General features: G+C 44.4%; 1 protein-coding gene across 2 annotated transcripts in view; it reads right to left on the bottom strand.

Moving 5' to 3' along the window:
* The window catches only part of VPS16 (VPS16 core subunit of CORVET and HOPS complexes), a 265631-nt gene that overhangs the window by 151355 nt on the left and 87955 nt on the right, over nt 1-26321 (bottom strand). For both annotated transcript variants that reach the window (XM_073633127.1, XM_073633128.1), the window contains one exon: nt 15672-15748. In XM_073633127.1, the coding sequence (XP_073489228.1) occupies nt 15672-15748 (77 nt within the window). The remainder of the gene's footprint in view (nt 1-15671; nt 15749-26321) is intronic.

Genomic DNA, 26321 nt, shown 5'->3' with positions numbered 1-26321 from the left:
AAATACATCCAGATGCAGCGACCATTCCCCGTCCAGCGTCTGATGACTTAGGTAGTCCGCTTGCCAGTTTTTTTACACCCGGAATGTACACGGCCAACAGAGCCAGCATGTGCCGCTCTGCCCACCGCAGGATGTGAGCGACCTCCAGTGCTGCAGCCAAGCTCCTTGTTCCTCCTTGATGATTGACATACGCCACCGCCGTGGCGTTGTCCGACTGGACCCTAACCGGACGCCCCTGCAGCCTCTGTGACCATGTGGAGAGGCACCGCCTGATCACCCGAAGCTCCAGCACATTGATCGGCAGGCAGGATTCTTCCTGCGTCCAGCGACCCTGGGCCAACTGTACAGCCCAAACTCCCCCCCAACCGGTCAGGCTGGCGTCCATTGTGATCACCGTCCAAAGAAAAGGAAGGAACGACTTCCCAGACCGAAGGGCCGGCGACCTCAGCCACCAGAGCAGGGAATCCCCGACTAGCTGGCTCACCTGAATTTGACAATCCAGGGACAACGGAGATTTGTCCCATTTGGACAGGATCTCCTATTGCAAGACTCAAGTGTGGAATTGAGCATACGGTACCGCCTCGAAAGTGGCTACCATGAGACCCAGGACTTGCATGCAAAAATGCAGCGAAGACCACCTGCGGGACACCAGCAACTTTACCGCAGCTTGAAGAGTCTGCAGCTTGTCCGAAGGGAGAAAGACTCTCGCCTCTGAGGAGTCCAGAAACAAGCCCAAGTACTCCAGGCGTGGAGTTGGCAACAACACCGACTTCTGGAGGTTCAGTACCCAACCAAACTCCTGAAGAGTTTGCATGGTGATTGCCACATCCTCCCTTAATTCTGAGGCGAAAGCTGCCATCAGAAGCAGGTCGTCCAGGTAACCCACGATTGCGATCCCTCGCTGCCTTAGGAAAGCCAGAATTGGGGCTAGCACCTTGGTGAAGACCCTCGGTGCCGACGCCAGGCCAAAAAGGGAGAGCTACCAATTGGTAGTGCTCGTCCCCGACTGCAAGTATGCGTCCTTGATGTCCAGGGACACCAGAAAATCCCCCTGATGGAGTGCAGCGACCACTGAGCTAACTGATTCCATCCTGAACCTTTGTACTTTCACAAAGCTGTTGAGGGCTTTGAGATCCAGGAGCGGACAGACCCCTTCCTTCTTTGGGACTACAAACAGATTGGAGTAGAATCCCTGAAACCTTTCTGGCGTCGGTACAGGCACTATCACCCCGCGCAGCAGCAGGTCCTGTACTGCCCCGAACAGGGCTTCCCGAAGAGTCGGAAGAAGATGAAGGTTGGAGGGAAAAAAATCTGTTTGGCGGACAAGAAAGAAACTCTATCTTGTATCCTGATGAAACCAGTTCGCAGACCCACTGGTCGGAAAGTAGGGAGGTCCACCGAGCTGCAAACTCCCGAAGGCGACCCCCCACCCGAGAGTCGGGCGGGGGCAAACCTTCATGCGGTAACAGATTTGCTTGCAGGCTTGTTCGGCTTGCAAAACCAGGGACGATTTTGTCCCTCAGCAGGCACCTTGTCGGACTGGGAACGCTTACCTGCCAACCCGGGCGAACGAAAAATCCGCTTCTGAGCGGAAAAGGAGGGCCTTTGCCTACGGCGTGGCTCCTTACCTTTCCTGGACTGTGGGAGCAACGTACTCTTTCCCCCAGTAACATTCTTAATAATGTTAAAGGAACCACAAGGGTTAACGCTGCGCTCAAAAATTAAAGATGAATGAAAAATAAAATTGAAAATAATATATAAAAAATTACATGTGGAAAAATAAATATTAAATGTAAATAAAGCAGCCAGCACCAGAAGTCTAATACAGAAAACTCCAAATATGTGAAAAAAGATGCAGCACTAAAATAGTCACAAAAGAATATTGAAAAACTCTCATCAAACCAAACTAAAACAATTACCATTTATAATGGATATAAAAAAGATAAAAAATAAAATGAAAACCAAAATGACAAAAAAGGGTAATGGTGAAAAAACCCTCATCTAAAAAAAAAAAAACTAAGGCAGATACACAAACAAAATTTACAATGTGCAAATGAAAATGACCACATGAAATGAGTTAATGTGATAAATCAATTTTCAATTTTTCAATTTTCACGTGCTCATTTCACGTGGTCATTTTCAATTGCACATTGTAAATTTTGTTTGTGTATCTTCCTTAGTTTTTTAAGATGAGGGTTTTTTCACCATTACCCTTTTTTGTCATTTTGGTTTTCATTTCATTTTTTATCTTATTTTTTATATCCATTGTAAATGGTAATCGTTTTAGCTTGGTTTGATGAGAGTTTTTCAATATTCTTTTGTGACTATTTTAGCGCTGCATCTTTTTTCAAACATTCTTAATAATGTCATCCAGCGAGGCTCCAAATAGCCTCTCTCCCTGGAAGGGCAAATCCGCCAGTGCTTTCTTAGATGCCTGGTCCGCAGACCAGCATTTCAGCCAAATCAGGCGACGTAGTACTACTGCTGATACTGAGGCTCTAGAGATCAAGGGGGCCGTATCTAAGGCCGCATCACAGACATACTTAAGGCCTTGCACCAACTGGTCCGCCAGCTTCACGCAGACCGGGGAAGCCTGTTGCTTCTCCAACTCACGGTGCAACAATTTAGCCCATTCAGTAAGCGTCTGTGATACCAGGGCCGTGGCTAACACTGGCCGCAATACTGACCACACCACCGTAAACATGGACCGGGCAACCACCTCGGCCCTCCTGTCGGCAGGGTCCTTGAAAGCAGGGGTCCCTTCCACTGGAATCGTGGTTACCTTATTTAACCCGGATACTGGGGGGTTAACAATTGGAGGAGATGTCCATTTTTTCAGGAAACTCTCCTCAAAGGGGTAACGCACCGCCATGCGTTTCGGGACTGAAAAGGCCCGCTGCGGTTTTCCTCACTCCTTGAAAATAAACTTATCCAAATAAGTTGGGTAAGGAAATACCTTAACTGTGCAGGCCGGCTTGTGGGACCCGAAAGGGACCGACACCTCTGTAAATGCCCCCCGCTGTATCCTCCATCTTTAGGGTATCCTGCACCACTGTGATAAGTGCTCTTACAAGCGCTTTTTCCTGCGCTGACCCGGAAACTGAGTCATTCTCACTGACGGAACGGTCCTGGTGCGCATCCTTGGAACAGGGGGACCAGAGTCTGAATCAGAGCTTTCTCCAGAAGACGGTGGGGGGAGGGGGCATTTTTTTACCCCCCTTGCGCCCGCACGCCGCTTCCACCCTGGCAACAAAGGCCTCCAGGATCGCCGACAGAGCGTCCATAGGCACCGCAGGTGCAGGGGAACCAGTTGCCATAACAGGGATGTCTGGGGAAGAAGCGCAAGCTTCTGACGCCATGCTGACCCACACTCACCTGTCACCACTTAGGGACCTAAGGCAAGTCACACAAAATGTCCACCCTCCTAGCTGCCACAGACTGAGGGCCCCCCCGCAGGACTCATACCCTGACCCAGGTACTGCGCTGTGTTGCTGCTGTCCGCTCTCCTCTGTGTCAGCCACAAGGTGTTCTGTGTAAAAAGCGTGCTGTTCTAGAAGGAAACAAGCACCCAGCTAGAGGCAAAACAAGCTGAGGCTACTAGGGAATGGCTGCCGGCCTCCTCAGCAAAAAACATCTGAGGGCGCCGGGAAAATGGCCGTCGGAATTCCAGAAAATGGGCGAAAGGAAAAGACTGACTGTGTCCGCGCGGCGGCCTCCCCACATGGCATACACACCAAAACACCCCACCATGGCCCAGAAACAGGGAAGAAGACGAGCGGACCCCCAACACCCAGCGCAGCCCCCTGCCAGGACCTGGAGCCCCCCCCGGAGGACCCCCGGCCATGTACGTGCACCGCACCCCCATGTGCCCATTCACACAGCGGCCCATAGCATGGGGAGAAGGGAAGGGACAGGGAGAGAAGAAAGGGAACGCCCAGTTGCTCCATCCTGCCGAGACAGGTGGAACCATACTTACCCCTCCTGTAGGGACTGCTGGACGCGTTCCACGGACAGACCCATCACCCGAGCAGTACGGGGTGGCTGTCGGCCATGGCACACTGTGAAACGGACAGCAGTAGCCCGGTCATATGTGTGCCCCAGAGCATATAGTTCACCAGGCGCCCCTGGATCAGACGGGGCATGTTGTGGCCGACCCAGCTAGGGTCTGCTCGCGCTCGATGGCTAGGCTGGGGAGACTACCAGGATCTATATTATCCAGCCTGTCACCCAGCCCAGCTGTTGATTGTAGATCACAGGAATCAAAAATGCAGAAAAAAGAAAAAATTCCCAGGACCAATGGTCACTGGTCATCTCCATGACCGTCGGATACCTGGGCGCGACGTTATGACGTTACGTCCAGGCCGCAGTTGTAAACAAAGCCGTGATCACGGCTGGCAAGCATGTGATCGTGGATTTTTTTTTTTTCGATCTCATGCTTTCCAGCCTGGAGGAGAGATGTGGGGTCTTATTGAATAGTAATAGGAATAAAAGTGATAAAAAAAAAAAAAAAAACGTTGTAAAGAAAGTAAAAATTAAAAAGATTAAAATAAAAAATAAAATAATTTAAAACGCTGCTTTGCCCGGTAGCTCGCGCTCAGAAGCGAACACACACGTTAGTCCTGCACACATATGTAAACGCCGTTTAAACCACACATGTGAGGCATCGCCATGTGCATTAGAGCGCGAGCAACAATTCTAGCACCAGACCTCCTCTGTAACTCTAAACATGTAACCCGTAAAAATTTTAAAGCGTCGCCTATGGAGATTTTTAAGTACTGAAGTTTGGCATCATTCCATGAGTGTGCGCAATTTTAAAACGTGACATGGGTATCTATTTACTTACTCGGCGTAACATCATCTTTCACATTATATAAAAAATTGGGATAACTTTACTGTTTTGTTATCTTTTAAATCATGAAACTTATTTTCCAAAAAAAAAAAAAAATATATATAAGTTTGAAAAATTGTTGCGCAAATACCGTGCGAGATAAAAAGTTGCAATGACAGACATTTTATTCCCTAGGGTGTCTGCCAAGAAAAAAAAATATATAATGTTTGGGGGTTCCGAGTAATTTTCTAGCAAAAAAAAAAAAAAAGATTTTTACATGCAGGAGAGGAGTGCCAGAAAAGGCCTGGTATGGAAGTGGTTAAAGGGCTGGGAGGCGGTCACCGTGAAGGGGTTAATACATCATATTTTCTACAATTTCATCCCATATACACTATTCTATTAGTCTTTTATTTGGACATTATCGCTGACCATTTTTGGATGGTATATGGCTACATAGCTATGATTGCACTTGTTAACCACTTCCGGACCGCCGCACGCCGATGTACGTCCAAACTTTGCCGGCGGATATCGTTGTTATGGCAGCAGCTAGCTGCCATAACCCCGGTATCCCCATTTTCGTGCGGCGGTCGGCTTTCTGATAAAAGTGGTCCCTGCGGCAGATTCGCTGCAAGATCACTTTTATCAGTGGCGGGAGAGGGCCCCCCCTCCCGCCACGATCCGGTGCCCTCCGCCGCTTACCGGAGCCGTCGGTAGCGGCGGAGGCGATCGCGTCCGTCTCCCTTCCGTGCCTGGAGATGAGTGAGGCTAAGATGGCGCCCACTCGTCTCCATGACACTGCTGGGTGGAAGCGATGTCAAAACGTAACTTCCGCCCACGCCTCTTAAAAGGCATATTTTTTTTCATGTCATTTTTTTAAATGACTTTTTTTTTTATTGCATTTTAGTGTAAATATGAGATCTGAGGTCTTTTTGACCCCAGATCTTATATTTAAGAGGTCCTGTCATGTTTTTTCTATTACAAGGGATGTTTACATTCCTTGTAATAGGAATAAAAGTTACACAATTTTTTTTTTTTTTAAACAGTGTAAAAATAAATAAAATAATGTAAAATAAATAATAAAAATTTTTTTTTTTAAAAAACCCCCGTCTCGACGAGCTCGCACGCAGAAGCAAACGCATACGCGAGTAGCGCCCGCATACGCGAGTAGCGCCCGCATATGAAAACAGTGGTCAAACCACACATGTGAGGTATCGCCGCGACCGGTAGAGCGAGAGCAATAATTCTATCCCTAGACCTCTTCTGTAACGCAAAACATGCAACCTGTAGAATTTTTTAAACGTCGCCTATGGAGATTTTTTGAGGGTAAAAGTTTGACGCCATTCCACGAGCGGGCGCAATTTTGAAGCGTGACATGTTGGGTATCAATTTACTTGGCGTAATATTATATTTCACAATATAAAAAAAATTGGGCTAACTTTACTGTTGTCTTATTTTTTTTATTCAAAAAAGTGAATTTTTTCCAAAAAAAGTGCGCTTATAAGACCGCTGCGCAAATACGGTGCAAAAAAATATTGCAACAAGCGCCATTTTATTCTCTAGGGTGTTAGAAAAAAAAAACATATATAATGTTTGGGGGTTCTAAGTACTTTTCTAGCAAAAAAACCTGTTTTAAACATGTAAACACCTAAAATCCAAAACGAGGCTGGTCCCCAAGTGGTTAATCACAGGCTATTTAGCTCTTTTACGTGGACTTTATCACAGATTATTTTGACAGTATTATTGGCATATTGTAACGTTGTTATTTCACGCCTCAATACAGGGACATCCTTGGTTGATCTCACGCCGAAGTTGGGGTTGGCGGGGCTCCACTTTGGCACCTGCGCCGGTGGTGGATTTCACTGCCAACTCCTATTCTCATTCGACGTTGTGCAGGACGTTGGTCGGGGACCAGCCCCATACCTGGATTACATAAGCAGGTGAGCTTGATTGCCTTACCATTTCACTATATGTTTGACACCAGGGAAGCAACACACACAGCCCATTCACCGGATACACACACGTAAGTTATGCACATTTTTTTCTTAGCCCTCTGTCTTTCCTTTTTTTTTTTTTGACACATGCAACATACCCATTTACTATTGGTGTGTGTGTGTATATTTATACATACATAACCCTCATTAAAACATATATATACCGTATTTATCGGCGTATAACACGCACAGGTGTATAACACGCACATTCATTTTAAGAGGGATGTTTCAGGAAAAAAACTTAGATTATAAATAAGAAACTTTGAAGCAAAATAAGGGTCAGTGCCCATCTGCAGCCTCACCATTGCCATCAATGCAGCCTGATCAATGCCCATCTGCGGCCTCACAAGTGCCATCAATGCAGCCTCATCAGTCCACATCAATGCAGCAGCCTCACCATTGCCATCAATGCAGCAGCCTCACCATTGCCATCAATGCAGCAGCCTCACCATTGCCATCAATGCAGCAGCCTCACCATTGCCATCAATGCAGCAGCCTCACCATTGCCATCAATGCAGCAGCCTCACCATTGCCATCAATGCAGCAGCCTCACCATTGCCATCAATGCAGCAGCCTCACCATTGCCATCAATGCAGCAGCCTCACCATTGCCATCAATGCAGCAGCCTCACCATTGCCATCAGTGCAGTCTGATCGATGCCCAACTGCAGCCTAGTGGGGACAGGGAGGGGGGTGGGACGAGCGCCGACAAATTACATATAGCAAGAATCTCCTATGATAGGCAGAACAGTGGTCCAATGGCGGCCTAGGAGACGGGACTTCCTATTACAGAGGCCGCCAAGTAAACAGGAGATTCTCACTGTATGTAATCTGACGGTGCTCGTCCGGCCCCCCTCCCTGTCCCTTCCGAGGCAGCTAAAATTGAAGTATTGGCATATAACACGCACACACTATTTGCACCCGATTTTCATGGGGAAAAAGTGAGTGTTATACGCCAATAAATACAATATATTATATATATATATAATTTTATTTATTTTTTTTCAAACACTCATCATGTTTTTTCACTTTTCACATTTTCTCACCTTTTTATACTTTTTTCACATCTCTTTATACATTTTTTTCCAGAACACCATACTTGTAATCATCCCCACACATGTGGAATGTGTTGTGGCAGTCAGGCATGCTATGTGGATGTTTTCTTGGCTGGGGTGGGGTTCCTTGCCTCAGCTCCAGAACAGACAACCATTTGGGGTCCCATCTTCCTCGCTGCCAGCCAAGCACAGTGCTTTAGCCGACCTGTGAGTATAGATTTCTTTCTCCCCATGAGGTCTTTTCTACACTTAAAGGGGTAGAACATATTAATTATTACTACATATCCATTTGTATTTACAGTTTACTTCTGTACCCAACTCCTGATGAATGGTAGATAGCCATGAAACACGTTGAGTTTCCATGGGGTGCTCTGTCAAGCCTGGCTCACTACCTATTCGCTGGCCCATATAAATCTTTTATACATTCAAAATTCAATGAGTAGTATGTAACAACTAATGTGTATGTGTATCTATCTTACAGCAGCTCTTTTGCATATGGTGTACCAATGCCTGCTAATAGGAAATACCTTGTATTATACTTTATTAATATTTACTATCTCTATGCCAAGTTGACACATATGTATCCATTACGTTTATGCCATGTGTACGTGCAGCTATACGAAAATACTTTACCGGTTTTATATTATTGTTACAAATAAATAATGTTTACCAACCACTCTACCTCCACAAGTCAATTGCCTCATTTAAAGTCCCACATTCCTTTTTTACATATTTCACTTGTTTATGACAGTTTTTGGTTTCATTTTCAGTTGCCATGCACTGCAAATTTTTTACCTCCATTTTTTTTTTTAAACAGCACAATTAAGTAAGGTGATTAGAAGGCTGAGCTCATCAGCAAGCTGCTGCTCCCCTCATTTTCATCACAGAATAGGGTGAGTCCTTGACAGGGCTGCATTGTTTAGCTAAGATGATGTGAAGGTAAAGTGATGCAGAAAATCATAGCAATCATGATGGTACAGCCATGTATGCAATGGAGGTAATATTTCACTTTGCATTACTCTCAGTGCGATATTTGCCCAGCAACAGACTCACGCAGACTTATGTCCTCTCCAGCTAAAAATGTGATTCTTCATCGTAAGAAACTTGAACTGAGTCTGAATTGCCTTTATTTGCACTTACATGGACTTGTATGTGAAAATAAGGAATTAAGACACTAAAGAAGAGGACAGGCTACAAATACTTTACCAAAAGGAAGTAATTCTAAAAACTGCACAATTTCAAAAATGCAGGACAGAAGCAACAAACAAAAGTCGTTGCACACTGGTAATAAGGGTGGACAGACTTCAGCCATGGCAAGTGGTGATGGGCAACTGAAGAAGTTAAAGGCTTGTTAACATGAACATAACTGGCTTGCATTTGAGACTTTATGGTGATTTAGAGCGTCTTCTGAGCTGCTTTTACATTCAAATTAACTACCGTACTTATCGGTGTATAACACGCACATTCATTCTAAGAGGGAAATTACATTTTAAATAAGGAACTTTGAAGCAAAATAAGGGTGACGGGTCCGTGCCCATCTGCAGCCTCACAAGTGTCATCAATGCAGCCTCATCAGTCCAAATCAATGCAGCCTCATCAGTCCAAATCATTGCAGCCTCATCAGTCCAAATCAATGCAGCAGCCTCACCATTGCCATCAGTGCAGCCTGATCGATGCCCATCTACAGCCTAGAGGGGGCAGGGAGGGGGGCGGGACGAGCGCTGACAGATTACAGAGAGAATCTCCTATGATAGACAGAACAGTGGTCCAATGGCGGCCCAGGAGACAGGACTTCCTATTACAGAGGCACAGGAGATTCTCACTGTATGTAATCTGAAATTGAATTGAAAATTGAAGTATTGGCGTATAACACGCACACGCTATTTGCACCTGATTTTCATGGTGAAAAAGTGAGTGTTATACACCAATAAATACAGTATGTATGAAATGAAGTGAGAATTTTACCCGATCGTAAAAGTCCTCCCTATCCCTCTTTAACAAATTTCTACATATAACATCAGACGTTATACTAAGACCTACACCTGTTCTCATAGTATTCCCTTCAACCTATGCTGCACATATTCATCGGTTGCTAACTTAACCACTTATCTTTCAGGGCAATTTTGACATTTTTTCACATACATGTTAAAATTTGCATTTTTTGCTAGAAAATTAGAACCCCCAAACATTATATATTTTATGAAATCAGAGGCCTTAAAGAATAAAATTGTGGATGTTGCAATTTTTATGTCGAAACACTATTTGCACAGCTGTATATCAACACAAATTAGGAAAAATTACACTTACATTAATTTTAGTGCACACAAACACAATATAATACTCAGTTTTTTTAGCAAAATACAAAAGATGATGTTGTGTCAAGTAAAGATAACAAACATGTTAAGATTTAACCCCTTTCCGCCCGCCATATAACAGAATGACATGTGCAAAGTGGTTAAGTTATCCTGACTGGATGTCATATGACATGCCGTGGGGGCATGCAGCGCGGCGATCGTTGGTGTGGTGTGTCATTCTGACACACCGCATCACCGATCTTGGTAAAGAGCTTCTGAGGTAGGCTCTTTACAATGTGATCAGCTGTGTCCAATCACAGCTGATCACAGGGTAATCAGGAAAAAACATGTATCGGCTTTTCCTCCACTCGCCCTAACAGACGCGAGTAGAAGAGAGACGATTGGCTACTTTTCTGACAGAAAGGGGGTCAGCGCAGCCCCTCCGAGGATGTCCACCCATGACCACCAGGGATGCCATTCAGTGCCCATTAGAGGTGCCAATCAGTGCCCATCAGTAATGGCTGCCAGTGTCTCATCAGTTCTGCCTATCATAGCCATCTATTAGTGCCGCCTATCAGTGCCGCCTATCAGTGCCTCATCATCAGTGCCTCATCATCAGTGCCACCGCATTAGTGCAGCTTCGTCAGTGCCCGTCAGTGAAGGAGAAAAACGTACTTATTTACAAAATTTTAGAACAGAAACAAAAAGAAAAACTTTTTTCTTCTTCAAAATTTTCGGTCTTTTTTTATTTGTTTAGCAAAAAATAAACCCCAGTGGTGATCAAATACCACCACAAAAAAGCTCTATTTGTTAGAACAAAAGTGATAAAAATGTTGTTTGGGTACAGTGATGCATGACCGCGCAATTGTCATTGCGACAGGGCTAAAAGCATAGATCTGTTTGATTAGCTGCTTTCCTGGTGTAATGGGCAGGAAAATACAGCACTGAAACCGGAAGTGACTAAATCCTTGTCTCTTCTGGCTTCATTCGTCACAGAGGAGATCAGGAAATGGATGTTGACCTGACCACTTACAGTGGTCCCAGGCTCTCCAGTGGGAAGGGAGAGTACGGGATCAGCAGTGGGCAACTGTGAAAGGGGGCATTTCCATGCCGTGTAAAAGTCAAAAGGCAGTTCTAAAACCGCCTGAATCTCTGGATGTAAAAAAACAGTACCAGGATCATGGGGGCAGCCATGATGCTAGTGGCTGCACCCACTATTCAGGCTGGTTTTATCACAGGTGACAGAGAACTTGTCAGAAGTCATCTTGCTGCTAACAGAAGAACAGAGCAGGAGAAAGCACAGGACTTTAGGACTTTGAATAGAGATAAGAAAACCCTACAGATATACGCGCCCAGATCAAAATTCATGAATCGGGTTTACATACACTTTAACAAGGATAAGTTTGCATCTTAGACATAATTTATTTAGAGTTTTTTTTATTGTTTTTTTTTTAAGTGTGGGGGGGGGGGGGGGGGGGGATTACATTTTAGGTAAAATGACCCTGTCATGAAATAAATGCTTCCAAAACAGGGGGACCTGCAAAACAGTAAAGGGAATACTTAGTTTTTCCACATCCCATACCACCAGAACATTGTTTAGAAAGTTCTGGAAGCGTTTATCTCCTGGATCCTCCACAGCGCTCACTGTTGCCTCCTGCTGACCTCCACTATTGTATCCTGTACTGTAGTGAAAAAAAGGTCAGGAGAAACGATTTAAATATACAAATGTTTCCCATATCCCTAATTAATACAGATTTGAAGCCATTCACAAAAATTCTGGTGAACAGGATGTTGACGTTCCTGGGTGACTAAATCCACTCCAATCAGGTGGGCTTTCTTCCATATAGGCAGGCAGCTGATCAGGTCAGGAGAGCAACTGACCTTATATCCTTGATACATTTGTCACGGGATAGTGGATTACATAGGACAGAGATGTTGTTACCTATTGCCATCCACAAAGCATTCGATTCACTCTCATGGCCCTTCCTCTTTCGGGTGCTGACTAGGTGGAATTTCGGTCCTACATTCTTGGCCTTGATGCACTCAATATACAGCTCACCCTTGGCTCAGATACTGCGCAAAGCCACAAATCGGATTCGATACCGAGATTGTCGGGAACCCAACAGGGATGCCCATTATCTCCTATATTATTTGTGATAGCCATAGAAACATTGGCGATAGCGATTGAACACAACCCAGATATCTTGGGAATAGAAAGCAGGGGAAGAGTCATAAGTGCGCTCTATTTGCAGATGACCTTTTGCTGTTTATCACATCCTCCCACACTACCAAATCTTTCGTCCCTCCTAAACCAATTTGGGAAAATTTCCGGCCTGTTAGTCAGTCAACCATGATAAATCAGAATCACTGAATGTCAATTTACCAACTTCAACGCTCCAGAGTATCAAATCTCAATTCCCCTTCTCATGGCAACAGTCATCCCTCTCTTATCTAGGTAGCCAACTGACTTCAGACGTAACCTCACTGTACAAAGCTAATCAACTTGCCCATTTTGCTTGTTAATGGGAAGACGTGAAGGCATAGTCTGTTGCGAATTTAACTTGGATGGGAAGAATCCCATCGTTAAAATGACAATCCTACCAAGGTTCTTATATTACTTCCGAACTCTGCCTATCCAGGTCCCCGTTGCTGCCACGTGCTGCTTCCAATCTAAAATCCTCCAAAGGTCCCAGAATAGCTGGAGCCACGATGTATGCTCCCACAGATCTGGGGGGTATGGGGGTGCCCGAGTTCCATAAGTACTATATAGCTACGCAGTTGGCTCAAATACTCCAACTCCACAGCCGTCATCGCCCCGAGTGGGTCCCACTGGAGGCCCTTTAGAGTTCCCCTAAGCACCGTAAAGCTATTTTGAGTCCTACTCCCTCTCATTCATTACACATATGGGACACAAGCTGCAGGAGATGGTCCCTAAGGTCTGACCATACCCCAGTTGCCCCGCTTTTCAGGAAATCCCCTGTTCCCCCAGGCGTACAGCCTGATAGATTTGGTTGGTGGGTGAACAACGGATTTTGCCGTAAAGATGACTACTTAAACCATAGAGGAATATGCCTCACACTTCATAGGCAGTTTGGGAATGCCCCCCCATGGAGAGCTTCCACTTGCAACATTTTCTTCAATCATTAACCACTTCCATACTGGGCCTATTCTGACACTCTTACATGTAAAAAAAATCATATTTTTTTTGCTAGAAAATTACTCAGAACCCCCAATTATAATATATTTTTTTTTAGCAGACACCTTAGGGAACAAAATGGTGGTTGTTGCAACTTTTTATCTCGCAAGGTAGTTGCGCAACATTTTTTCAAACGCATTTTAAAAAAAAAAAAAAAAAAAAAAAAAAAACAGCTTCATGATTTAAAAAACAACAAAACAGTAAAGTTATCCCAATTTTTTATATAATGTGAAAGATGATGTTACCCTGAGTAAATAGATACCCAACATGTCACGCTTTAAAATTGCGCACACTCATAGAGTGACGCCAAACTTCGGTACTTAAAAATCTCTATAGGCGACGCTTTAAAATGTTTTACAGGTTACATGTTTAGAGTTACAGATAAGGTCTAGTGCTAGAATTGTTGCTCGCGCTCTAACGCACGCGGCAATACCTCACATGTGTGGTTTGAATGGCGTTTACATATGTTGGCGGGACTAAAGTGTGCGTTCGCTTCTGAGCGCGAGCTACCGGGGACAGGGGCGTTTTTAAATTATTTTATTGAACTTTATTTTTACTTTCTTTTACATTTTTTTTTTTTGACCACTTTTATTCCTATTACAAGGAATGTAAACATCCCCTGTAATAGGAATTGTTCGCGACAAGTCCTCTTTATGGAGAGATGCGGGGTCAATAAGACCCCACATCTCTCCCTCCAGGCTGGAAAGCATTAGATCGGAAAAAAAAAATTCCACGATCTCATGCCTACCAGCCGCGATTTATACCCGCGGCCCGGACGTGACATCATAACGTCGCGCCTGGGCCTCCGACGGTCATAGAGATGACTGGTGACCATCTGCTCACCAAAAATCTCTATGGTCATCATGCGGCGGCGGACAATTCTTTCTCTGGGTCCCCGATGGCACGGGAGAGCCCGGAGAAGCATTGGATGGCGGCAGGAGGGGGGGGGTGTCCTCCCGTCGCCTGTAAGAACGATCAAGCGGCGGAACTGCCGCTATGATCGTTCTTATGGTGCACAGAATCACCTCCTACTAAATTATCATATCAGATGGCATGGGAGAGGGATCTGGACATAAGCCCTGAAGCATAGGGCTGGCACAAATGGAGCACACAAATCCATTAAGGTATTGTCAATGTTGCCCTGATTGAGGCAGGATACAAAGTATATGCCAGGTGGTACTTGGTACCAGAGCGCCTCTCCAAAATGTATCCAGGAACCTCAGCCTCATGCATTAGGGGTTGTGGACAGGTTGGTGCACCACTACTTGTGTGGTGGACGTGCCCTAAGGCTTGTCGCTTCTGGATAAGGGTTCACTCATTTATATTCTCGATCACTATGGTCAATGTTCTTAAGGACGCTAGTGTCACCCTATTGAATAAACCAGTGGAAACTATCCCTAGACTTACTCAGACGCTAATATATTTTATATTCCTGGCAGCCAAAATTGCCACTGCGCCAGCTTGGAAAAGCCCTGTTATAGACATAGCATTGATGAAAATGCAAACTATCATGGATTATGCTGAATGAAAAAATAGTGAGCGTTCTGCGCGACAAACTCTTTTTGAGAAAATATGGTCCCCCTGGCTTGCATACCTACAGTTCCCTGATACATAAAGTTGTTCACTTGGATGAACGATTGCGGACTCCCGGATGGATTCACCTTTTTCTCTTTCATTTCTTTACTCCATACCTATCTATGGCATCATGTTTCTATGTTCTTTCCGATTCTCCTCTCTTTGGTTAACCCAGGCTCTCCTGAGTATATTGTTGGGAATTGGGTCCCTCTATAGAGGACAGTTATAATAAATGATTGCTGACAGAATCTTAATTATTATAATTATATATATATATATATATATATATATATATATATATATATATATATATATATATAATCACCTGGATTAATTTACTAAGGTTATACTTTAGCAATGTTGTGTTTCAGTGACCACTTTGGCTTGTGTATATACATAACGCACTAGGTGGCTAATAGGGTGATCGTATCGTAGAGTATATGTAACTCAAATGTTCTGCTGGTATTTCAGTATTAGTTACTCTCCTGTTTTATATTGTAGTTAAAATATGTTGGAGTGCCACATTGCAGACCTAACCTGCATGTTAGGTCTTCAGTAATCTCTACTAAGCCTCACATTTTTATTTTTTTATTTTTTTTCTATGCAACACACCCAGAGCAAGCGAGGATTGTTCGCTGCTCTACCAACTGCTCTTTTTTTGTTTTGTTTTACTAAAACAATAAAAATTACTGAAACAGAAAAATACAAATGTTTACAAAACAGGAGCGCGTACCTCATATTCTTTTTGTGCCTCCATTAAGAGTGCACCTGGGGCCATCGAAGCTATCTTGAAAATCTCTTCTGTTGCCTCTAGAGAGGGGGGGAAAAAAAAATAACACAATTTGATGATTATCCTATCATCCTTCTGGGTGAAAACAACATTAAAAAAAAGCCATTGTGTTAAACTTTCTAAAAAGGAAATCCACTTGGCCCTACTTCTATAACCCTTGAAAAACATACACTCTGTCCATATGTGTGCATTAAACTATATAGCTACATGCTATGCTAAATGATTTCATAATAAAGTTTTTTTATTTTTTTTTTTTTTTCAACATAACTAAAAGAAAAAAAAAAATGTTCAACTTTGTTAAAAATGGTATAGGCAAAAATGCTTTTAACAAGGTTGTAACAGTCAAGGCATGACATTTTCTTGTGTACTATTATTAGGCAATAAGAATGAGCAGTCAGTATTGATCAGAGCCCTAAAACCTCATTGCAGCTGATGCTATAAGTATTTAAAGAGACCCTGCGTCACGTAACATACATATTTTCCTAAAGAGGAAATGAACTCTGGTGGCTGTGCCCCCTGCAAAAGCAAAAAGCAGGCAAAGGATTTGTGATAAATATTGCCTGTGGTCTCCTTGCAGCTGATATTTTCATTATTAATGACTTACGATGCCTTGTTTTGTACCGTGTCTCTGTCTGGGGTGGCCATCTTGTTAGCATCAGGCCTTTTGCTTTCTTATGTCAGAGCCTTCAGCAAGGTCAACAATGAACAACACAGTAATTACATCACCAAATCGCATACCAATTCTCCAGATACTAGCAGTCAGAGGCAGCAGCGCCTTAGATCTCAAACTAGAGATATACAACTGAAGCTGTATGCACAGGAGTGCCTAGACACACTCAAATACTGGAAAGTGTGCTGCTAATTTTGAGGAATGCCAGACAAAAGGTCTGGGTAGTACAGGGCACTGCTCAGGCACAATTAACTTTTCTAAATTTACCATACAACTTGGCAAAGCTTTACTTTGAGTTGAGTTTCAGCCCTGGTTCACACTAACTGCGGGAATGAAATCATGCAAGTTCAGCTGAACTCGCATGATTTTATTCCCGCATATCAGTCCCGATTTCGGGGCGATTTCAGAGACATCTGTGTGAGTTTCTGCACAAATGTCAATGGAAATCGCACCTCGAAATCGGCAAAAGTAGTACAGGAACTATTTTTGGAAATCAGTGCGGTGCCGCAAATGCAACATCGCACCGATGACGCTGCCATTGTTGTCGATTTGGCATGCGATTTGTCAAATTGCATCAATGTGGACCAGGGCTTACTTTAATACTTAGTAACACACAAAACTCACTTTAAATATTTAAATATACTGTTGCATCAAACTATTGTTATGCTGAGGTTTTAGGCCGGATAAACGAAAAAAAAAAAAAAAGGATTCCTTCATCCACACAAACAAGGTAGATGGAGAAATCCCCTCTGCTAGGACATTATATTCTGACAGCAAAACTCGCCACTGTCAGAATACACTGATTAGCAGCTGTACTCACTGATTGATACGTTTTCCAACATGTCCCTTGGACAGCCACGCACTGATTGAAATTCCCACAGAACAGGCTGAATTTCGATCTGTCTATGGCCAGCGTCAGAAGCTGTGTTATAACCTTCAAATTGAGGTGTTTGAAGGATGCCTGCAACTCTACGCTACTCCTTTTTACTTTTTCAATTATTCAAATTGTCAAAATCAGTTTTCCAAAGTGGGCAGTACTGCAGATCTGGGGCGACGGAGAGATCCACTGAGGCAGGAGGGAGCATCTGTTTTTTTTGACAAAATATGACAAACTAAAATGGAAGCAACATTACTTAAAGTGGTTGTAAATCCTTACATTTACCCAGTGAAGGACTGACCTAAGGTGATACACAGAGATGAAACAAATCCTTCTACATATGTTGTTGTTGCCAGAGCTGTCTGGGAAAAAAAAAAAAGGGTCTGGAGAGCTGAAAGTACACACTGCAGAGCTCAATGAAGAGAGCTTTGACAGCTGATTGGAGGGAAACACACCCTCCTTCATACAGCACATGAACAGAACAGCGGTTGTCAATAAGCTGAAGCTCCCTCTACTGTCACCTTTTTTCTTTTGGTGTCAGGAAAGCTTGTCAAAAGAGGAATGAGGCAGAAGACAGAAATGACACTTAGTTCTATTAACTGAGACAAGTACACACTATAGAGGGATATTTGCTTTGTTCATATTTCATGTCAGAGGTTTACAACCAATTTAAATAAAAACACTTATGTTATACAAAGAATACAATTAAGTAAAGTACAGAGTATAACATGAAAACATTATTCTACGGGGTATGGAGGATACACTGCACATGCTAGACCAAACGTCAGATGCAGGAGGCCTGCTGATTACCTTTTTTTTTTATTACTACAGCAAAGATAGAAATCAAATCATATTTTCTGAAGCAATTGCACTGAGAGAAAGAATCCCTAAGGATTTACAAACTTTTTCTCATAATCACATGTTTACTTCCAAGTACATTGCTTCAGATGACACACCCTTTCTAATTTCACTTGCTGTAATATTTCTGAGGCCTTGTTTTATAGAGTTAGCAAGGAAATTAACTCGGCACAGGATGTTACCAAAGCAGTACACAAGAGCAACAGTATAAACACAGGATAAAAGCATACCATCTTTACTTTAATACCGGTTTCTCTCTTGCCAGCAACAGTTCACATTGCTTTGCATATTTTAATCTGACAGGAGGCTAACTGCATAAGACTAAAAGAATTACTACTTATATGGATATTTTAATTGTGTTTACTAATGTTTAAAGCTTTTACAATGATTATTAGCTACTTTGCTAATCCTGCACTACTCTGATGTGTACAGTTCTTGATTAGCATTTATTTCTTTAGCGCTTTTTGCACATAATCCAGTTCAGTCCAACAGGCCTCACTGAACACCCTCTCCGTCCCAATCCTGTGAAGCAGGCGAGGAAGGAGCTATAGCAGGAGAAAAGCTTTTTAAAATGATTCCGTGGAGTATGGAGTAATCAAAGCAATCACTGCAAAGGCCTAAGAATCACTGATCCTGGCAACAAATCTATCCATCTTGCTGTTGAAACTGGAAATCAGAAGTTCCATGTCTAGTATTTCTCACTTGCAACCGAGGTCTTGAAATACCTTTGGGTTAAGGGATAATTCCTCTGGAACCAGACTCTGATGACTAACAAGTTTAAACTCCCAGAATGTGCACCGCAGGGCAAGGATGCAACGTGAAGTTCCACCGAAGCTAAAAAGAGATTTTTTTTCTAGTCATACTGTGATTTCTTGCTTCCCCTTGATGATTGATGTAGGCCACAGACATGGCATAGTCCAACTGAATTCTGGTCAGATAGCCTGGTAGACAAAAAGGTCCAGTGTTGGAGGGACAACTGAAACCTAAGCTCCAGGATGTTGATCAGGAATCAGGCTTCCACCAGTGACCAAGTCCCCTGAGCCAAGATGGAGTTCAGGGACCAACTCCGGGCCAACAGGCTGGTACCTGTCCTGAACACCTTTCAAGATATTGGGAGAAGGGACTTTCACAGGACTGGAAATCTACCTCGACAGGGCAAGCCTCGTTTTGCTGATAAAGTGAATAGGATAATTAGGCTACTTTCACACTGTAGCTGCTTCGCTTTAGCAGTAAAGCGACGCCAATTTTAGGGGAAGCATGACTGAAGATGACGGGTTTCGGTCTCTGGGGGGTTGACCAGGAGGGCCACTGACTTGGGCGTGTTTATCTTATAACCCCAGAGTGCCCCGTATCGATCAAGCTCTGTGCGTAGGTTTGGTAGGGAGATCCTGGGTTGGGTCAATGTGAGGATAATATCATTGGCAAACAGTGAAATTTTAAATTCCTTCCCCCTGACAGGTATGCCCCGAATGTCCAGACTCCGGCGAATGGTCGCCACCAGGGGTTCTACACATAGTGCAAATAGTAGGGGAGAAAGCGGACATCCCTTGCAGGTGCCATTGGCAACCGGAAACGTGGACGTTTCCGGTTGCCAATGGCTGGTGTAAAGATGTTGCATCGAGCGTAAGAAAGGGCCCTTGAAGCCCATGTGCCCAAGTCTAGCGTGAGTAGGACAGGGGCATGGCAAATGGAGTTTTCACTTGTGACATGGGGCTGGTGTAAAGATGTTGCATCGAGCGTAAGAAAGGGCCCTTGAAGCCCATGTGCCCAAGTCTAGCGTGAGTAGGACAGGGGCATGGCAAATGGAGTTTTCACTTGTGACGTGGGGCTGGTGTAAAGATGTTGCATCGAGCGTAAGAAAGGGCCCTTGAAGCCCATGTGTCGAAGAGTGGCAAATAGGAAAGGCCAGCCCAGGCGATTAAAAAAAACTTCTCGGCATCCAAACTCAAAACTAGGGATTCCGTGCTCTCCCTGTTAGTCACATCAATCAGGTCTATTGCTTTTCTTGTGTTATCCCCTGCTTGACGAATAGGGACAAAGCCCACCTGGTCCTTATGAAGCAGGGAGGGAAGGACCATGTTTAGGCGAATCGAGAGGAGTTTAGTGAAAATTTTTAGGTCGGAGTTTAACAACGCTATGGGCCTATAGCTTGCACATTAGTAGGGGTCCTTGTCCGGTTTAGCAATCAGGGTGAGGTAGGATCTCTGCATATCACCAGGGATTGGGGTATGCTGAAGAAAGGCATTAAATAAATTTACTCATATACAGGAGTAGTAGGGAGAGGAAGGATTTGTAATATTCATATGGAAGACCTTCTGGGCCAGAGGATTTGTGGGAGGGGAGGGCTTTTATGGTCATCCTGAGTTCCTCTATGGTGATGGGAGTGTTCAGAGCAATAAGGTCTGATGGTTGGATTTGGGGAATCCCTGCCTGCTGCAGGTAGCGGGAAATGCTATTAGTTAGGTCTGGCGAAGGGGGATTATGTGGAATGCCTATGTTATTATACAGGTCAGTGTAGTATTCCGCAAATGAGTTGGCTATCTCCTGAGGGTGGGACAGTAGGAAGCCCGACTTGTTCTTTATCTGATGTGGGGTGGACATATGGGCCCGGTCAGCTAACTTCCTAGCCAATAAAGAATGGGCCTTGTTGCCCTTGTCGTACTACGATTGTTTTAATTGTACCAGGGCTTTCTCCACCTGGCCTATCGCCAGGTCTTTAAGGGTCATCCGTAAGCGTGTAATCCGCTTAAGGAGAGATAGTGATGGGGAGGATTGTAGCTGAGCCTCAAGGACCCTGAGATCCTTTTCAGTTTGGAGTTTGGTGGCTTTGGCATCCTCCTTCATAGCTGAGGAAAGCGCGAGACAGCTGCCCCGGCTTTATGGGCCTCCCAGATAGTGGGGATGGAACATCTGGGGTGTCATTCTTGGCAAAGTAATGCTTCAGGGTGGTCTCCAGTTCTATTCTGGAGGGGAGGTGCTGTAGGAGGTAGTTGTTCAGCTTCCAGTTGCAACGGCCTAGGGGAGGGGGTGCCCAAGTCTAGCGTGAGTAGGACAGGGGCATGGTCAGACCAGGAGATTGGGAGTATTTGAGCGGAGTGGATATTTTGGAGTGTTCTGTTATTGACAAAAAAATAGTCGATGCGTGAGGAGGTATGGCGAGGGGCGGAAAAGAACATGTACTGTCGGTCGCTAGGGTGGAGAACCCACCAGGCATCAAAGAGAGCATGTCTCCTAGTGATTTGGCGGAAGAGTTTAGCGTCCCTAAGAACTTGGGACTGTTGGGCCTGGGGATTCACCACGTGGCGATTGAAAGCAGCGGAGTGGGACAGATTAAAGTGTCCCCCCCCCAATTACCAGGAGCCCGTGGGGTGATCGGAAGAGACGGATGAAAACCTTAGAGAGAAAGTGGAGTTGGCGGACATTCAGGGAGTAGAGGGCACAGAAGGTAACCGTCTGTTTGCCAGGTGCCTTGTACTATAGCGAAATGTCCTTGGGGACCTGCGTAGGAATCGGTACACGTAAATGGGGTGCCCCTTTTAATAAGTATAGCGACACCTGCACGTTTATGTGGGCTAAAGGCTTCGTACGCTTGAGGGAAGTGTCTGGTAGCGAACACAATTTAGCACCCTCTGTCAAAGAGAGTTTCCTGGAGCATGACGACATCCGCTCCTGATTGCTTAAACTCCCTAAGTGCCAGGTGCCTCTTCCTATTGGAGTTTAGGCCATGGACGTTCAGTGTCAGGATCTTAGCCATGGGGGGAGTGAGGTGAGCTACTACCTGGTCCCGTCGATAGCTGACCACATACAGGAGCCAGGAGTGCGACATCCATGGGAGGAGAGCCGGGTAACCGGCGAAGCTTATGTGAGCATCCAGCGGAAAGAGGAGAAGGGGAGTTAGAGATGAAACTAGAAAAGAAAGAAGAGAGCTAATTTTAGTGGCATTTTAGCGGGATTGAAATAAATGGGCAACGCTGCCAAAGCGCCTAAAAAAAGCTACGACAGTGCTGCAACACGGGCACGTTTAACCCTTTCTTCTGCTGCTAGCGGGGGTTAGAAGCGCCCGCTAGTGGCTTAAGAAAGGGTTAAACGGGCCCGTGTTGCGGCGCTGCCATAGTTTTTTTTAGGCACTTCAGCAGCACTGCCCATTTATTTCAATGGGCAGGGCGTTTTGGGAGCGGTGCATACACCGCTCCCAATCCTCCCCAAAGATGCTGCTTGCAGGACTTTTCAGAACGTCCCGCAAGCAGACTGCCCCAGTGTGAAAAGTCACACTGAAATTAATGGGGTGGCGGTTTTCAGGCGTTAGTTATTTCTAGCGCTAAAACACCTGAAAAGCACCCGAGTGTGAAAGCAGCCTTAGAGACTGCGTCTGCTTGTCCAATGCAGTCAGAATGTTGAGTTGCATTGGTCTGGAGTGAAACTGGGTGTATGGTACTGCCTTGAAGGAGGCCCATGGCCCTTGTGCAAAAGCAACTGGTTTAGGCATCCCCTAGATTGCAAGGTGTAAACATGGCAGCAGAGAGCCAAGAGCTTGTCCAGGGGGAGAAAAAACCCTGAATTGGGCCATGTCCACAATCAGGCCGAAATACTCCAAGCAGTGGATCAATTTCAGCACTGACTTCTGGAGAGTTATAATCCACCTGAGGCTCTGTAGTGTCTGCACCATCTGACTGACACTGGATGACAAGGCCTGGTCAGACTGTTCCATCACCCTAGGAGGTCATCCAGGTATCTTACAAATGAGGATTTTAGGGAGCTAAATTGAGGAAAAGGACCTCCGAGGTAGTATTCTCAGGAATACTACCGGTACATCAAGCCACACCAGAAAGGCAGAGGGAGATTAGGGAAGTAAACAAGTGGCTGAAGAGCTGGTGTAGTAAGGAGGGGTTTGGGTTCCTGGAGGACTGGGCCGACTTCTCAGTCGATAACCGGTACTATAGAAGGGACGGACTGCACCTAAATGAGGGTGCAGATCTGCTGGGAATGAAGATGGCCAAAAAGTTAGAGGGGTTTTTAAACTAGGCGATGGGAGGGGGAGGGTCCACAGGTAGCGATAGTCAGCGCGGAAGATATTCCAGAGGGTAGTATTGGGGGCATTAGTGGTAGGTTGACCAAAGCACAAAAAACACAAGACAAGTATAGTAGCAAGTCCTAGTTGCAATCTCGAAACACCCAATATGAGGACAATATGCGACCAGTCTAAACTATGTGGCATGTTCACCAATGCCAGGAGCATGGCGGACAAGATGGGTGAACTAGAGATACTTTTGTACAAGGAGGATTTGGATTTTGTGGGAATTTCAGAGACCTGGTTCAACAGCTCTCATAATTGGCTGGCAAACATTCAAGGGTATACCCTTTACCGCAAGGACAGAGAGGGTAAAAAAGGGGGAGGGGTATACCTATATATCAAGAATAACGTACAAGTGAATGTGAGAGATGACATCACTGAAGGAGCTAGGGAGGAGGTGGAATCCTTATGGGTAGTGTTCCAAAGGGATGAAGCTAAGGGGAAAATAATACTGGGAGTATGCTATAGGCCCCCTAACCTGAGGGAGGAAGTGGAGACAGATCTCCTATCACAATATGGATTAGCAGCAAGGATGGGAAGTGTTATCATCATGGGGGATTTTAATTATCCAGACATAGACTGGGCGGAGGGAACCGCGCATTCATTTAAGGCTCGCCAGTTCCTTAATGTCAGAACAATTTTATGGGTCAGATGATAGACGCACCAACTAGAAATAAAACATTACTGGATCTACTGATTGCCAACAATACAGACCTGATCACAGATGTGGAAATACGGGGCAATTTAGGTAACAGCGATCACAGGTCAATTAGTTTCAGTATAAAATCACACAAATAGGAAACAAAGGGAATACAAAGACATTGAATTTCAAAAGAGCCAACTTCCCTAAACTACAAACCTTGCTAAAAGGCATAAATTGGGATAAAATATTAGGAACAAAGAATACGGAGGAGAGATGGGTTTTCTTTAAGAGCATATTAAATAAGAGCATTAGCCAATGTATCCCATTGGGTAATAAATTTAAAAGAGCGAACAAAAGTCCTGGATGGCTTAACTCCAATGTAAAAATGCATATAAAAAGCAAAGGAGAGGGATCATCATCAGCATTCAGACTTTATAAAGAATGCAACAAGAAATGTAAGGGTGCAATTAGGACGGCTAAGATAGAACATGAAAGACACATAGCGGAGGAGAGCAAAAACAATCCCAAGAAATTCTTTAAGTATGTAAACAGTAAAAAAAGGGAGGACAGACCATATTGGCCCCATAAAGAATGAGGAAGGACATCTGGTTACAAAGGATGGCGAAGGTATTGAATTTATTCTTCTCCTCAGTCTTCACAAGTGAATCGGGTAACCAAAACTGCAGTGTTTATCCTCATGACACAACACAGGAAGCACCTCCATGGTTAACAGAGGACAGAATTAAAATTAGACTTGAGAAACTTAACATTAATAAATCACCGGGACCAGATGGCTTGCATCCGAGAGTACTTAGGGAACTCAGTCAAGTGATTGCCAGACCGTTGTTCCTAATTTTTAAAGGTAGTCTACTGACTGGAATGGTACCAGCTGATTGGAAAAAAGCCAATGCAGCACCAATATTTAAAAAGGGCCCAAAATACATCCCTGGGAATTACAGACCAGTTAGCCTAACATCAATAGTATGCAATAGTAGTATGGAGGAGGGGAGTTGCCATCTAGATAAAGGAAGGCCCGTAGACGTGGTGTATATGGATTTTGCAAAAGCATTTGACACAGTTCCCCATAAACGTTTACTGTACAAAATAAGGTCCGTTGGCATGGACTGTAGGGTGAGTACATGGATTGAAAACTGGCTACAAGGACGAGTTAAGAGGGTGGTGATAAATGGGGAGTACTCGGAATGGTCAGGGGTGGGTAGTGGGGTTCCCCAGGGTTCTGTGCTGGGACCAATCCTATTTAATTTGTTCATAAACGACCTGGAGGATGGGATAAACAGTTCAATCTCTGTATTTGCAGACGATACTAAGCTAAGCAGGGCAATAACTTCTCCGCAGGATGTGGAAACCTTGCAAAAAGATCTGAACAAATTAATGGGGTAGGCAACTACATGGCAAATGAGGTTCAATGTAGAAAAATGTAAAATAATGCATTTGGGTGGCAAAAATATGAATGCAATCTATACACTGGGGGGAGAACCTCTGGGGGAATCTAGGATGGAAAAGGACCTGGGGGTCCTAGTAGAAGATAGGCTCAGCAATGGCATGCAATGCCAAGCTGCTGCTAACAAAGCAAACAGAATATTGGCATGCATTAAAAAGGGGATCAACTCCAGAGATAAAACGATAATTCTCCCACTCTACAAGACTCTGGTCCGGCCGTACCTAGAGTATGCTGTCCAGTTCTGGGCACCAGTCCTCAGGAGGGATGTACTGGAAATGGAGTGAGTATAAAGAAGGGCAACAAAGCTAATAAAAGGGTGTGGAGGATCTTAGTTATGAGGAAAGGTTGCGAGCACTGAACTTATTCTCTCTAGAGAAGAGACGCTTGAGAGGGGATATGATTTCAATATACAAATACCGTACTGGTGACCCTACAATAGAAAAAACTTTTTCGCAGAAGAGAGTTTAACAAGACTCAAGGCCACTCATTAAAATTAGAAGAAAAGAGGTTTAACCTTAAACTACGTAGAGGGTTCTTTACTGTAAGAGCGGCAAGGATGTGGAATTCCCTTCCACAGGCATTGGTCTCAGCGTGGGCAGCATCGATAGCTTCAAGAAACTATTTGACAAGCACCTGAATGACCGCAACATACAGGGATATACAATGTAATACTGACACATAATCACACATAGGTTGGGCTTGATGGACTTGTGTCTTTTTTAAACCTCACCTACTATGTAACTATATATGTAAGGATACCCTGAGAACACAGCAGAGCTAGGATGAGAGCTAACACATTGGTGAATACCTGAGGGGCCATGGACAGGCTGAACTGGAGGGCGCTGGAAATTATGTGCACACAGCAAAAAGTAGGTAGCACTGAGGTGGAGGAAAAATCAAGATGGGTAATTAAGCACCCAAGGTGTCCACAAGGCAATGAGTGACCTGAAAGATTTCATACAAAATTTGTAAAACTTTTTTTTTCAGGGAAGCTCCGCAAACCAACATTTGA

This window comes from Aquarana catesbeiana, linkage group LG06 (assembly GCF_042186555.1).
Source record: "Aquarana catesbeiana isolate 2022-GZ linkage group LG06, ASM4218655v1, whole genome shotgun sequence".
In the NCBI taxonomy this organism is placed as follows: domain Eukaryota; kingdom Metazoa; phylum Chordata; class Amphibia; order Anura; family Ranidae; genus Aquarana; species Aquarana catesbeiana.
Note: the sequence above shows the minus strand (reverse complement) of the source record. Positions and strands in the feature narration are given on the sequence as shown.